This window comes from Bos indicus x Bos taurus, chromosome 5, assembly GCF_003369695.1.
Source record: "Bos indicus x Bos taurus breed Angus x Brahman F1 hybrid chromosome 5, Bos_hybrid_MaternalHap_v2.0, whole genome shotgun sequence".
NCBI classification, from domain to species: Eukaryota; Metazoa; Chordata; class Mammalia; order Artiodactyla; family Bovidae; genus Bos; species Bos indicus x Bos taurus.
This window is the reverse complement of record NC_040080.1, coordinates 6,977,896-6,992,285: the sequence shown is the minus strand read 5'-3', so window position 1 is coordinate 6,992,285 and position 14,390 is coordinate 6,977,896. Positions and strand designations below refer to the sequence as shown.

The 14,390-nt window shown below is 55.4% G+C and overlaps 1 protein-coding gene across 2 annotated transcripts; it reads right to left on the bottom strand.

Annotated features, from left to right (window-relative positions):
• Nucleotides 1-771: 771 nt before the first annotated feature.
• Nucleotides 772-8,411, bottom strand: LOC113892154 (cytochrome P450 2D14-like). 2 transcript variants are annotated; one of them, XM_027540622.1, is made up of 9 exons: nucleotides 8,010-8,411; nucleotides 7,121-7,292; nucleotides 6,434-6,586; nucleotides 6,167-6,327; nucleotides 5,591-5,767; nucleotides 5,290-5,431; nucleotides 4,888-5,075; nucleotides 4,310-4,451; nucleotides 772-3,096 (listed from the first exon to the last, which is right to left on the bottom strand). In XM_027540622.1, exons 1-9 carry the CDS (start codon nucleotides 8,196-8,198, stop codon nucleotides 2,954-2,956), a joined length of 1,467 nt encoding a protein of 488 aa, XP_027396423.1. In that variant the 5' UTR covers nucleotides 8,199-8,411; the 3' UTR covers nucleotides 772-2,953. The 2 variants fall into 2 exon arrangements, with proteins under 2 accessions (XP_027396423.1, XP_027396422.1); XM_027540621.1 differs by lacking the exon at nucleotides 772-3,096 and adding an exon at nucleotides 3,910-4,210 and having other exon boundaries at nucleotides 8,010-8,405.
• Nucleotides 8,412-14,390: the final 5,979 nt, after the last annotated feature.

Genomic DNA, 14,390 nt, shown 5'->3' with positions numbered 1-14,390 from the left:
TCCGCAAAGGTCTTACTGCTTATTTAACTCAGTGTGACTAGGTACAGGATTTTAGACTAGAAATAATTTTCTCACAGATTTTAAAGATCTTCATTTTCTTCTTGCTTCAAAGGTTGGTGGTGAAAAGTCTGATGAAACTTAATAGACTTCTTTCTTCATATCTCTAGGAGTTTTTCAGTTCTTCTTTTCATCCTATGTATTTCAATATTTAGTAATGACATCATCTGGAGTGGGTCTCCTTCATCCATTTTCCTGGACACTGGCGATTCCTTCTCTTCCACAAACTCGGTCCTGCATCCTTGGAAAAATTCTCAATAACACATGAATGATATTTATTTGGGATCTTTCCTGCCACCCCAGTTTGTTGATTCTGTTCCTTCTTTCAGAAAGATCTATGATTTAGCTGTTGGACCTCCTGATCTCTCTATTCTGGGAGAAACTCTTTTTCAATTTTATCTTCTACACTCTGATTGGGTTTTTAATTCCCATGATCATATTTCTGTTTTTGAAGAATTAGAAGTTGTAGGGACTTCCTGGTGGTCCAGTGGTTAAGAATCCACCTTCCAATTCAGGGGATGCCGGTTCGATCCCTGGTCAGGGAACTAAGATCGCACATCCATGGGGCAACGAAGCCCATGGCCAGCAATTAGAGAGGACCCTGTGCACTGAGCTAGAGAGGAAAAAAAAGCCCAAGTGCCGAAATGAAGAGTCCATGCACCACAACAGACCCAATTCAGCCAAAATTAAATTAAAAAAAAAAAGAATTAGCGATTATTGTTGGAATATTTTTATCTCAGCACCGGTCCTCGTTTGTGAATGCAGCGTTTTGTGTCTAAAGACATCAATCATTCGTTAGTGTGAAGCTTCCTTAACCCCCCATAGTCTTCATGTCGGCAGCGTGCACTGACAGTGGCCCCGTGCATGACTGAGCCCTTGACGTGTCACCTCAGCCTTCTCTCTTTCTCCTGGTCATACAGCCCATCGGGGAGACCTTAAGGCCAGTGTGGGGGCCGATGGATAAGTGCTACCCTGTGACCGCTCAGGTGGGTAAGGGCTAGGGACTCCTCCTCCCCTGGAGTGGGGTGGCTGCCCTGGGCCTCCTTGGTGGGCACACACAGAAAGAGGATGGGCCAGGTAGGGAAGGACCCCCGGGCACTCTCAGCTGTATGTGACGGCCCCTGTTTCCCTCTGTAGAGACGCAGAGTCAGGAGTGGGAAGAAGCACGACTCTGAGGTAAGTGAGGCCTGGCCAGGAAGGGCCGGGGGCTGGGGGCTGTCCCCTGTCAGGGCTCCCTGAGACAGGAAGCCTGTCCAGCGCAAGGTCAGGGCCCCAGGGATACCACGGGGGCTCCTTTAGGACACTTACAACCCGACCACACCTCGAGCTGAAAAGGGAGGGGCTTCCCTGGAAAAGCAAAGAACTACACACTGCAAGTGTGCACAGAAGCAGGGGAAACACACTGCAAGTGTGCACAGCAGGAGGGGAGAGGTAGGGCATCAGAGGGCCTTTCTGCCCATACACCGCCCTCTTGCCCCTCCTTGCAGGCCATGACCCCCCAGGCAATGGGAGGACCAAACGATGCTGCCCCCAAGGAGGAGAGTGCTGTCTTGTCTAGGGAGGAGGGGCAGGTGGGGCCCCCGGGGGAGGAACCAGCCAGCCTCATTCCTGGTGCGAAGGGGATGACTGAGAAGGAAGAGGTAGCAAGGACCCCAGGATGGCAGGTAAGGAAGCCTGGGGTTCAGCTGGAACACCGTCCCCGTGTGGGTCCTCCTGGGAAGCCCCTAGGCTCTGCAGGGTGGAGTGCAGAGGCCAGGCCCATGCCACCATGGCAACGGTGCAGGGAGGCCGGGGCACCCCAAGACCACTGAGTCAAACTGCCATCCCGGTGGAAGAACAGCTCTGTGTGGAGCTGAGAGGTGCAGACACAGTCTGAGCGGTGAGTGGATCTGAACCCTGGCCTCCCCCGACTTCTCGTGATGTGAGGCCCATTTCCCCAGCTGCACAACGTAGAACCCGCCTCATCCCACCCCGTGCCCCTTCTCCCTTCCTAGGAGAACAACAAGGTCCGAAAGGAGATGGCCGTGTACGTTTCTGGTAAGACAGCAGACCCCAGCCTGTGCAGCGGACTGCCCTGCTCCCTTATCCCAGGGACCCTGCAGAGGTCACAGATAGCTGAGCTCCTCCCTGACCCTCCTGGCCCAGGGAGGGGGCAGGGATGAAGCCCAGGTAGCCCGATGCCCAGTCTTTCCTGAACGAGTCCCTGGGTCCTTCTTCCTTCTTGGTTTGGCAGGACTTGAGGCCACTCCCCTTGGCCTGGTGGAAGGTTTCCGCCCTTTTAGCAATGCTGACCTGTTCTCCTGGCAACAGAGGGTATCCTAGCGCTGGGCAAGGTTCCTTCCAGCAAGGTATCCACAGGGTGTGTCTGATTGTGCTTTTTAGAGGCTTCCGAGGAGGACGTCATGGAGGAAAGGCCCGGGGGCTGGGTCCCCCATCTCTTGAGGAAGCTCTGGCTGGGATGGTTCCCCGCCTCTGACATCCCCAAGGCTCAGAGCCACGAGTGACACCGCGTCCAATAAACCCACAGTTGTTGCTTCTGCAGGCCCCGTTTCCTCCTTTCAGGGCCCTCAAGTTTCTACAAACTCAGTGTGGCTTCGTCCACCGCCCCTGTCCCAACAAGCTGCAGGAACACCACCTCCTGCCATTAAGTGCTAGACGTGGGTATGCTGGAGACTCAAGGGGCCCTGGCTGGTTTTCTGAGTCAGTGCCAAGGGACAGACAGGGCTCCCTGAATGTCGAGAGCTGACTGTGGTGAAGGCACTACTGGCCTGATCAGGGGCTGGTGCTTCTGACCTGTCTGGGTGTCCCAGCTCTTAACCTCAATGTGCTGAGGAGTCTGCCTAAGACTCAGGTGAGCAGATAGTCATTAGAGGCCTTGGGTGGTGTCTGTGTGAGCTCAGTCCAGACCAGACTGGGGGCTGGAGGTGGAGGATGGGGGTCCCTGCCCTTGGCCAGGGCTCCAGGCTGAGAAGGTCACAGCCTCAGAGTCGGCGCAGGAAGACAGGACTCGGCCGCCATCAGAGGCAAACCTCCTGCTGGCTGAAGGGGAAACAGAAGCCCAAGGTCACATAGTGTCATAGCACAGCAAGGACGAGAGCCAGGGTGTCCTGCTCTGAGCTCTGCAGGGCTTCCTTCTGCTCTGCCATCCCACTGTCACAGGATCCAAAGTTAACCCTGCCCCAGGGCCCGCCCGCGGTCCACAGGGGCTCATTTCCGGCCCCTGCCTAGGCTCCTGAGAGCCTGGCCTCACCTGGCCACTCAGAGGATGGAGCTCCAGGTTGGAGCCAAGCTCTAGCGTGGCTGTGAGTGGCAACTCCTACTGGGCAGGGGCTGGGGGATGAGTGTTCTTAAGGGGCAGGGAAACGGGGACCATCCTATAAAGAGGCCCAGGGAGGTGGCTCCCTCCTGGGAAGAGCTCTTGCCTCAAGAGCTCTGAGCGCTGGGGCCTCACCGGGTATATCGCTTCCCAGTCCCGCCCCCATCTTCTGGAGCTGCAGACTTGAGATGCTGGCTGAGGCCTGTGGAGCCAGGTGGCTGTGGCTAGGCCTGAAATATGGGTTCTGAGCTGATGGGCCCCCTTATCCCATGGGGGCCTGAAATCTCTTCCCAGCCTATGTGAGCTCCTCCAAGCAGTTGCCAGGACCTGTTTATATAGGTTTGGTCCTACGCCCAGTAAGGGAGGTTGGGTCTCCCAGGGTGTCTGGGTGTAAGCCTCATTACACCCATCTCACAGTACGCCCCCGTACACTCTGAGCCTCAGTACACCCATCTGTTAAACGGGGTCAAATGCCAGGTAAGGATGAATCAGGCCGGGGGGTGGGGGCTGGTTTTGGGGAGACTGCTGAGGCCATATAACTGCCAGGGGCTGGTCAGGGGTCCCAGGTGGACTCAAGTCACGATGGAACCACCAGACCCCGGTTTATTGACCATCAGGCCTACGGCTGAGGAGCAGGTTGGGGGCTGGATGCCTGCCTCTAGCGGGGCACCGCACAGAGCTGGTAGGGGGCTGGGGTCACCAGGGCCACAAAGACACCGTGGTCGCTGGGGCGAGGCTGCCCGGCAGGCACCGAGAAGCTGAAATGCTGCAAGAGGCTGGTGAAGAAGAGGAAGAGCTCCATGCGGGCCAGGGGCTCCCCGAGGCACGCGCGGCGGCCTGTGGGTGGGCACGGGGGCTCTGTGAGCCTGGGTCTCCCCCTCCAAGACCCCCTCAGGGTGGGGAAGCAAACCGGGCACCCCCCCACCCACAAGGTACCTGCAGAGAAGGGTATGAAGGCCTCCTGCTTGACGAAGCGGCCCTGGGCATCCAGGAAGTGCTCCGGGTGGAAGCGGAAGGGCTTCTCCCAGACGGTCTCGTCCTTCAGCACTGACGACAGGTTGGTGATGAGTGTCGTCCCCTGGTGGCAAATGTCTGGCATGGGTGAGGTCTCGATTGGTGGGGGGGTGCCCAGACCCCTGCCACCAAACACACATGGGCACACACACTGCCTGGCACACACCCGGACTCTTCAAGTAACCCTCAGCCCAAGACGCTTCTCAGCACCGTCCCTGTGCCCATGGCAGGGTGCCCTTACTTCTCCTCAGTGCCCCGGGCTCCTCCAACACTGTGACACGTTCTAGTTTGTCTTCCCTGCCCGACCAGGGGCTCTTGAGTGGACAGAGCCAGCCCTGCTCTGCCCTCCTGTCCGCGCCCACCCAGGCTGGGACACTCAGTACCTGTGGCCATGAGGACGGGGTGGCTTGGATTCCAGTCCTGGCCACACCTGGCGACACTCACTGCGGTACCAGGTGGCAGGTGGTGCGGAGCCGGGGTTGGGAGAGCCGCAGGCCTACCTTGGGGATGTGGAAGCCCTGCACCTCGATGTCACGGGATGTCATGTGGGGCAATCCCAGGGGGACGATGTCCGCAAAGCGTTGCACCTCATGGACCACGGCCACGGTGAAGGGCATGAGGGCCTGATCCCCCATCTCTGGTCGCCTCACCTGCCCTATCACCTCATCGATTTCCTGCTGGACCCGTCCTGCAAAACAAGTGTCCTCGTGGTGGTCAGACCCAAGGGCTGGGCTCCCGCCTCCTCCTGATGCCCGGGCAGCACTGCGTCCACTCGGAGGAGGCGCTGTGACATCTGAGCTGGGGCTCAGCCCCTGCACAGAGCTGCCGCTGGTGGCCAAACCAACCGAGCTCAGAGGCCTCGGGCTGTCCTCCTCCCACCACCCACCCCGGGCTAGACTCACGCTGCACGTCAGGGTGCAGGATCATGAGGAGGAGGGCCCAGGCCAGTGTGGTCGAGGTGGTGACCATCCCGGCGGAGAACAGGTCGGCCACCACCAGGCGCAGGTTCTCATCATTGAAGCTGCTCTCGGGGTTCCCCTTGGCCTGGGTCACACCGGGAAGGTAAGCTCAGGGACAGAGGTGAATTCCCACATGGCCTCGCACCCTGCTCCAGTCAGCCCAGGTGTCTGATCCCTGGGTGATACAGAGGCCTGAGTTTGCCTCCTGGGCCCTCAACACACATCCCTGTCCCGATCACCTTACCTCCTTCACCTCATCCAGGAAGGCATCCGTCAGGTGTCGGGGTGGCTGGGTCGGGTCCCGGGTCATCTTCTGCTCAGCGATCAGCTCATCAACCAGGGTCATGAAGGCCTTCTGTCCCGGGACGACCTTGGCGGCCAGCCCTGGGATGCTCAGGAGCACTGGCACAGCTTCCACCACCTGTGCGGGTCACCGCCATGGGGCCCTGGGAACCTGGGACCTCCTGGTGCTCAGGTGCTTACCAGTCAGGTCCCAGCCTCCTCCAGGGTCTCCACCATTGACCTTGTTCCTCTCTAAGTTCAGACCCTGCCCCTCTCTCCTGGCCCTAGGCCCAGAAAGATAAACCAAAATGTACATATCATGGGTACCGGTCCCTTCCAGTGAAAGCGTACTCCCACCCCTAAGTGTGCTGACCCCGCCCGGCCTTTCCCATCTGGGCTGTCTGCCATCTCTCCCAACGTCCAAGTCTTTTCCTTGCAGGTGCCTTTCCGGGAAAGCCCTTTCCTGCGCTGGCCCTCTACACAAGTCCTCCTCCAGGGGGGCCCGATGGAGGACCAAGGCCTCCTCCTCCTCCCGCACCTGGCGCATTATTTTCATCTCTTCCTTCAGCCCATCTTCCATCACGTCCAACAGCTTGACGATGCGAGGATCATTGTACTCGAAGCGGCACCCGAAGGTCAGGGAGGCGATCACGTTGCTCACTGCTTTATTCAGGAGGTCCATGGGGCTAAAGGGATGTCCTGGAAGGGGACGGTGCAAGGTAGGGCGTCGCCTCCATCTCTTTCCCAGACCTTTCCAAACCTCCCAGACCTCCGTGTCCCTCAGCCCCAGCACTCACTCACTCACCGGCCTGGTCGGCGAAGGCGGCACAGAGGCACGAGGCCTCCTCGGTCACCCACTGCTCCAGTGACTTCTTCCCCAGGCCGAAGTTGCGCAGGGTGGATAGGGAGAAACGCCGCTGCTCACGCCAGGCGTTGCCATAACGCGCCAGGATCACTCCTAGGGGCGGGGTGGGCTCGTAGGTGTGGCTAGGGTATGGCCCCGCCCCTCCCGGAGATCTGTTCACAGCCCCGCCTCCTTGGGGGAAAAGTCTCCGCCCTGCCCCGCCCACACAGGCCTCGCCCTCCTGTCCTAAATGCCTCCCACTTTCACACCCCCTTCAGTCTGGAGACTGCTCCCGTTCTCTGTGGGCCCGCACTGCTCCCGAGGCTCCCCTATAGGCGCCCGTCTTGGCTCCACTTTGTATTTTACTCACTGAGACCCTGTTTGCCACGTGGGGAAGGTCCTGGCCCGCCCCTGCCCTGCCCACCCCGACATTGTCCTCTTTCCTGCCCACACCGACGTCCCCTTCGGGATTGCAACGGTCTTAGTAAGGCCCCCGCCTTCTGCCTCATCCAATTTTTCCTCCCCAAATGCTTGGCACAGTCTCCTTTCTCCACCTGCCGCCCCCTCAAATTCGTTGGCTCTTTCCTGCACCGAAAATCCAAGACCCTGCCTCCGCCTGCAGGGACGTGGCCTGCCCTCTCCACTTGCCTTCGGCGCGCGGCCCGAAACCCAAGTGCTTGTAGAGTGCCTGAGGTGGACGGTCGGCAGTGTCCTGACTGCGGTACACCAGCGCCTCGCGCACAGCCGCCAGCCCGTTGAGCACGACTACCGGTGTCCAGACCTGCTGCAGGCTGAACACGTTCCCGAAACGGCGCCGCAACTGCAGGCCAAAGGTCGAGGGTGTTTGGCAAGCCCAGGCCCCGCCAGGCTGTGGGCCCAGCCTCCTGGCATTAGCCTCTGGGCACCTCTGGGTCCCCTCCAGCAGCAAGCAACTGCAAGGACTTTATCTAGTCTTGTGAGCCCAGGGGTTACATCCACTGGTTTTGAGGCTCTCCAGTTGGATGAGACCATCATACTCACAGACCCAGCTATGGCTATGCAAGTGTCACTAAACAGTCAGCAGGGCAAGTTAGCATCCTATTTTACAGGTGGAGAAACTGAGGTTCATAGAGGGCAGCAGGGAGGCCCAAGGCCTCGTGGAGGCCAAAGATTTGAAGCAGATCACTGTGCCTCTCTCAACCACAACTCTCCTGATTTAAAAGGGCTCATAACCAGACATCTCCCCCATTCTCAAGACCTTTCCTCCTAACGTGACTCAGGCTCACACAATTTAAGAGCTGGCCGGCTGAATCCCCAGCCTGTTACCATGCTGTAAACCCCCCACCTGCTGGCCTTTGTCCTCTCTGACCTCTGTTTAGAAAATCCAAACTCTTCTTGGGCCCTGAACAGACGCCTTCCCTTAGGAAGCCTCTCGGATCCGCCTCCTCTTCTTGGCCCAGTTCCTCTTCCGGCCTGTGGCTTCACCCAGCGCCCACTGTCCGCTGCCTGGTCGGGCCCTAGGACCACCGCTGCGCACTCCCCACCCCTCCGTCCTCACCTGGTTAAAGCTGGGACGTGGGTCCTCGAAGTCCACCTGCAGCAGATTGCCCAGCACCGGCAGCGGCGTGGGGCCTGGTGGGTAGCGTGGGGCCCAACGTGAGCGCCGGTGCATCAGGTCCAGCAAGAGCAAGAAGATGAGCAGGGCCACGGCCAGGGGCCCCAGCGTGTCCCCAGACAGCAGCCCCATGGCTGCCTCTGCGAGCGCTGGGTTCCTCACCACGCCGGCACCCAGGACCAGGCCAGCAGGGCACTTTCACTCCACCTCCGGGGCTCCACCAGTCCGGGGCCTCTGTATAAAGGGAGCGGAGGACCGGCCTTTGGCCTCTGCCCTGAGCTGTCTTGTCGGGGAGATTGTGTTGCCTGAGAGTACAGAGAGGGGTCAAGGAGAGTGAGGCGCACGGGCGGCCACTGTCCCTCACGTGTGCTCTCCACGTGCTTCTGGAGGGTGGCTGGAGAGCACAAGAAGTCCCCCTCCCGCGGCCTGACTCCCCAGCTTGGCAGATTCGAGGACTAATCCAGGGTCTTGGGAATGGGTTCTGCTGCCACCTGTCGCCTGTCAGCCTCTAATGCGGCCACAGCCCCGTTCCCAGACCATGTCCCTGTCCTGCTGCTGAGGGGCCTTCGCCTCCCAAGCACGTTACTGCTCCTTGCCCCGTGCTGGCGGGAGGACCGCCTGCCCAGAGGGACCACAGATAGAGTTCTCGGTGCCCCTCACTTCCCACTGGTGCACTCAACACACGCTCAGAATCACCCACTCATAAACCACATTTACACACATTCGCATCCTGACTAGCCCACTCACGTGCATATCTACACACCCACACAACCGCATCCACGAGTCCCGGGCTACCACTTTCCCCTCGGAGACCAGCCCCAAGGGCTCCAGTTCTCAGGGGCTGCCTGGACTCCGCCGACCTCCCTGGCCCTGGAGGCTGCTCTGGGCGCTGCCGGCACCTGCACCTGGCTGGCTGCTGCCTCAGTTTCCAACTGCTGTGGCTGAGGGAAGTTTGAATCTGGGGCTAGGGAGGCAGCAGGGTTGTTTTCTAAAACCCATGCATCCTCCCAAAACACATCCTCGCAGACTACCCCCTCAGAACACAGATAACCGAGTCGTAGCCTGCAGCAGTGGTCTTCTCATATTTGCTTATATCTTCTGAACAGCTGTCCCCTCACTCATTGTAAGCTAATGTCTAATGTGCATCACACATCAAAATACTTACAAATATGCCATTTCTGCCATATTGTAAACACCGACACTTAAAAATAATTATGTTACTTTTTAAATGTTTTAACTCGTCTTTCCTCATCTACCTGCAGGCGTGGTGTACTACTATTTTCAGGGGTCTTTGGGGAAAACAGCCCCTGCCCATGAGCTTGCTGTGGAGTCATCACAGGTGGGGACCTGTGTCAGGGGCTAAGGGGACTGCTTCATGTAGCACAAAGAGCGGTCACACTGCTGGACTAGAAATGGTTGACCAACTGTGCATGTGTGTGTGTGAGGACTCTGGAGAAATTCCCTGTGTTCTCGGCAACGTGTCAAACAAAGCCGCCCTCTACACCCCCATGCCCGCCCCACCACGGGCTGGCTGTACGGTCACCTCAGGGCTCTGAGGCCATAAGCTCATCTCAAGGCTCCGTGGCAGGAACCTAGATGGGTGGACAGGAACAGATGACCCCTACTGTGTGAGTAGTCTTGGAATATGGTTCCACATTCGTATGTGAAGGGGGTGGTGGTGAGCAGGACACCTGCCTGGGTCCTGGTGGACATTGCAGGTCCAGGGACCTGTGACTGAAGCCCCCTCCCAGCCCTCTGTCAGGAAAACACACATGGAAGCTGGATGGCCACTGAGGGCCGTGTGCCAGATTAGGGGTGCCCATCTGGTGAAACCTCACAGCCCCCAGCAGCATTTTGTGTGTTTGTGTTGGAGTATAGCCAGGAAATGTGACAGATTCGGGTGAAAGGTGAAAGGAAACTTCGTTTTGTATTGGGGTGTAGCCAATTAACACGTTGTGACAGTTTCAGGTGAGCAGAGAATGGGCTCGGCCATACATGCATGCACCTGTATCCATTCTCCCAGCCTCCCACCAGCAGCTCCCACTTTGCAGAGGGACAGTGACTGGACCCAGGCAGCCCAAGGTGACACGTTAGAGTCACATGCCTGGTCTCTGGAGGCCCTCTGCTCTCCCTCTGGCGCTACTGGGAAGACAGGAGTTTCATGGGGACAAGCTTCTCTGTGACCCAGCAGCACGGAGATGTGTGGGCTACGTAGTCAGGGAGTGACTGTCAGAGGTTGGAGAGCCCCTAAGAAGGCCCAGGTGGGCAGGTGCCTTAGGGCTTCCCTGATAGCTCAATGGGCAAAGAATTCGCCTGCAGTGCAGAAGAATCCCGTTCGGTTCCTGGGTCAGGAAGATCCGCTGGAGAAGGGATAGCTACCCACTCCAGGATTCTTGGCCTTCCCTTTTGGCTCAGCTGGTAAGGAATCCACCTGCAATGTGGGAGACCTAGGTCGATCCCTGGGTTGGGAAGATCCCCTGGAGAAGGGAAGGGCTACCCACTCCAGTATTCTGGCCTGGAGAATTCGACGCATTGTGTAACTTTGCAAAGAGTTGGACACTACTGAGCAAATTTCACTTTCGGAGACAGAATCCTATGTTGCTTCCTTCGTGTTTTTTTTTTTTTTAATTAACCAAATTTTCATTTAAAAAAAATTTATTGTCATCAAAGACATGTGTATACATAGTTTGATGAGTCAAAGGTTTAAGACCTGGAAAAAGTCTGCTGTCTGTCACAATCCTCTTCACCCACAATTCCCGCAGCCCAGGGTGGAAATATTTCTAGCTTCCAACTTGCTAGCTGAAGCCGTTGATTTTGCCTCCACTGTTCTAAATAAAAAGCTTATCTTGCTTTGTCTTGATTGTTCACATCTAAACATGATCTAATGAATTATTACAACGAAAGGTGAGGATTTAGCTCTCATAACAACTGAACACTTAATACCACCTCCAACACACATTTCACCTCTCTCTAGTCTTCCTCGTGATTATATCCTAGGTTTTGGCATTCTAAATGTTTTGAGTAATGACATCTTTAGTTCTTAAAAGTTTTTAAGTTTCATTTTTGCTTTTTTTGCTGACTTTTATATCATTTTGGCTTTTAAATCCCTCTCCCATACAGTGGGCTCTTTTTAATTCATTTTTTTTTAATTAAGGAACTATTTAAATAGAGTGGAATCCATTCTTTTTAGCTACAGCTCTGTGAATTTTGACAGATGTATACAACTGTGAAATTGCCACTACAGCCAAGACACAGAATAGCTCCAGTCAGTTCAGAAAATTCCCCCATACTCACTAATACTCAACCCTTCCCCCGCTCCCAGCCCCTGGCATCCGGTGAATGGTTTTCTGGCCCCATAGTTTTGCCTTTGCAAGATGGTCATATCAGTGGAAACATCCCAGTACCTAGTCTTTATTTATCTGCCACGCAGCAGGCTTGCGGGATCTCAGTTCCCCGAGCAGGCATCCAGTGCGGGCCCCCTGCAGTGGAAGCACAGAGTCCTGACCACTGGACCACAGGGCAGTGCCCAGGATGTGGTTTTGAGTCTCTCGCTGAGCACAGGGCACCTGGCTGTGTGTCGCGGTAGTGTGTTCCTTCTCATCGCCGAGCAGCTGTCCCGTGCACGGATGTACCGCGGTCTATCCGCCGACCGGATGAGAAGCATTTGGATTGTTTCTGGTTTTGGCAGTTTCGGATACGAGCACTGTTAATGTTCATGCACAAGTTTTGTGCGAACATAGGTTTTCCTTTCCCTAGGTAAACACCTCGCGGGGGTGGTGGGGTCACGTGCTAATGTGTCCTTAGTTTTCTAGGAAACTGTGAAACTTTCCAAAGTGCTGGTATCCACTTTGCATTCTCACCAGCAGAGAACGAGAGGTTCCGTTTGATCCACATCACTTCCAGCATTTTCCTTTTTAAAGTCATTCTAGTGGGCTTGTGGCGTCATTTTGTTTAGCTCAATATTGAGGGTTTACATTTTAAAACTATGTAAACAGTATTCCTGAGTCATGTAGTATATGATCATCAGTCTTTGTGTATAATTTTGCTTTTTTTCCTCTTTTTTAAACTTTAGTTTTCTTTGTACCTATAATTAATCCATCTAAACTGTCTATTAAAAAGAATTAATCTCCTTTCTATACACTTAAGCAAGTTAGGTGGTTTATCAATATGATCATTTCCCTGGGGACATATGTCATGGGGCCCTCCACCCTTTTCCCTCCTGGATGGACGTCCTTGAGGTCGGAGGCTCAGCTCTCCTGGGAACTCCCTTCACCTTCATGCTGGTGAGTACGTCACTTTTTTCACGTGTGGGTGCCCACGTTATTTTATTTTGGAGGGAGCACAACCTCCAGTTGCTTCCTGAGGGGTAGTCCTGAGATATTATTCCTGTCTGAAAAGGTCTTACTGCTTATTTAACTCAGTGTGACTAGGTACAGAATTTTAGACTAGAAATAATTTTCTCACAGATTTTAAAGATCCTCATTTTCTTCTTGCTTCAAAGATTGGTGGTGAAAAGTCTGATGAAACTTAATAGACTTCTTTCTTCATGTCTCTGGGAGTTTTTCGGTTCTTCTTTTCATCCTAGGTGTTTCAATATTTACTGATGACATCATCTGGGGTGGGTCTCCTTCATTCACTTTCCTGGACACTTGGCGATTCCTTCTCTCTACAAACTCAGGTCCTGCATCTTTGGGAAAATTCTCAATAATGCATGAATGGTATTTATTTGGGATCTTTCCCTGCCACCCCAGTTTGTTGATTCTGTTCCTTCTTTCAGAAAGATCTATGATTTATCTGTTGGAGCTCCTGATCTATTCTGGGAAAACTCTTTTTCAATTTTATCTTCTACACTCTGATTGGATTTTTAATTCCCATGATCATATTTCTGTTTTTGAAGAATTAGAAGTTGTAGGGATTTCCTGGTGGTCCAGAGGTTAAAAATCCACCTTCTAATTCAGGGGATGCCGGTTCGATTCCTGGTCAGGGAAGTAAGATCCCACACGCCATGGAACAACTAAGCCCATGGAGAGCAACTACAGAGAAGCGTGTGCACTGAGATAGAGAGAAAAAAATAAAAAGCTCAAGCTCCGAAATGAAGAGTCCACGCACAACACACCCAATGTAATCAAAATGCAATTAAAAACAAAAGAATTAGCGATTATTGTTGGAACATTTTTATCTCAGCACCGGTCCTCGTTTGTGAATGCAGCGTTTTGTGTCTAAAGACATCAATCATTCGTTAGTGTGAAGCTTCCTTAACCCCCCGTAGTCTTCATGTCGGCAGCGTGCACTGACTGGACCAGGCATGACTGAGCCCTTGACGTGTCACCTCAGCCGTCTCTCTTTCTCCTGGTCATACAGCCCATCGGGGAGACCTTAAGGCCAGTGTGGGGGCCGATGGATAAGTGCTACCCCGTGACCGCTCAGGTGGGTAAGGGCTGGGGACTCCTCCTCCCCTGGAGTGGGGTGGCTGCCCTGGGCCTCCTTGGTGGGCACACACAGAAAGAGGATGGGCCAGGCAGGGAAGGACCCCCGGGCACTCTCAGCTGTATGTGACGGCCCCTGTTTCCCTCTGTAGAGACGCAGAGTCAGGAGTGGGAAGAAGCACGACTCTGAGGTAAGTGAGGCATGGCCAGGAAGGGCCGGGGGCTGGGGGCTGTCACCTGTCAGGGCTCCCTGAGACAGGAAGCCTGTCCAGCGCAAGGTCAGGGCCCCAGGGATACCACGGGGGCTCCTTTAGGACACTTACAACCCGACCACACCTCGAGCTGAAAAGGGAGGGGCTTCCCTGGAAAAGCAAAGAACTACACACTGCAAGTGTGCACAGAAGCAGGGGAAACACACTGCAAGTGTGCACAGCAGGAGGGGAGGGGAGGGCATCAGAGGGCCTTTCTGCCCATACCCTGCCCTCTTGCCCCTCCTTGCAGGCCATGACTCCCCAGGCAATGGGAGCACCAAACGATGCTGCCCCCAAGGAGGAGAGTGCTGTCTTGTCTAGGGAGGAGGGGCAGGTGGGGCCCCCGGGGGAGGAACCAGCCAGCCTCATTCCTGGTGCGAAGGGGGTGACTGAGAAGGAAGAGGTAGCAAGGACCCCAGGATGGCAGGTAAGGAAGCCTGGGGTTCAGCTGGAACACCGTCCCCGTGTGGGTCCTCCTGGGAAGCCCCTAGGCTCTGCAGGGTGGAGTGCAGAGGCCAGGCCCTTGCCACTGTGGCAACGGTGGGGTAAGGCTGGGGCACCCCAAGACCACTGAGTCAAAATGCCATCCTGGTGGAAGAACAGCTCTGTGTGGAGCTGAGAGGTGCAGAGCGGCAAGTGGATCTGAA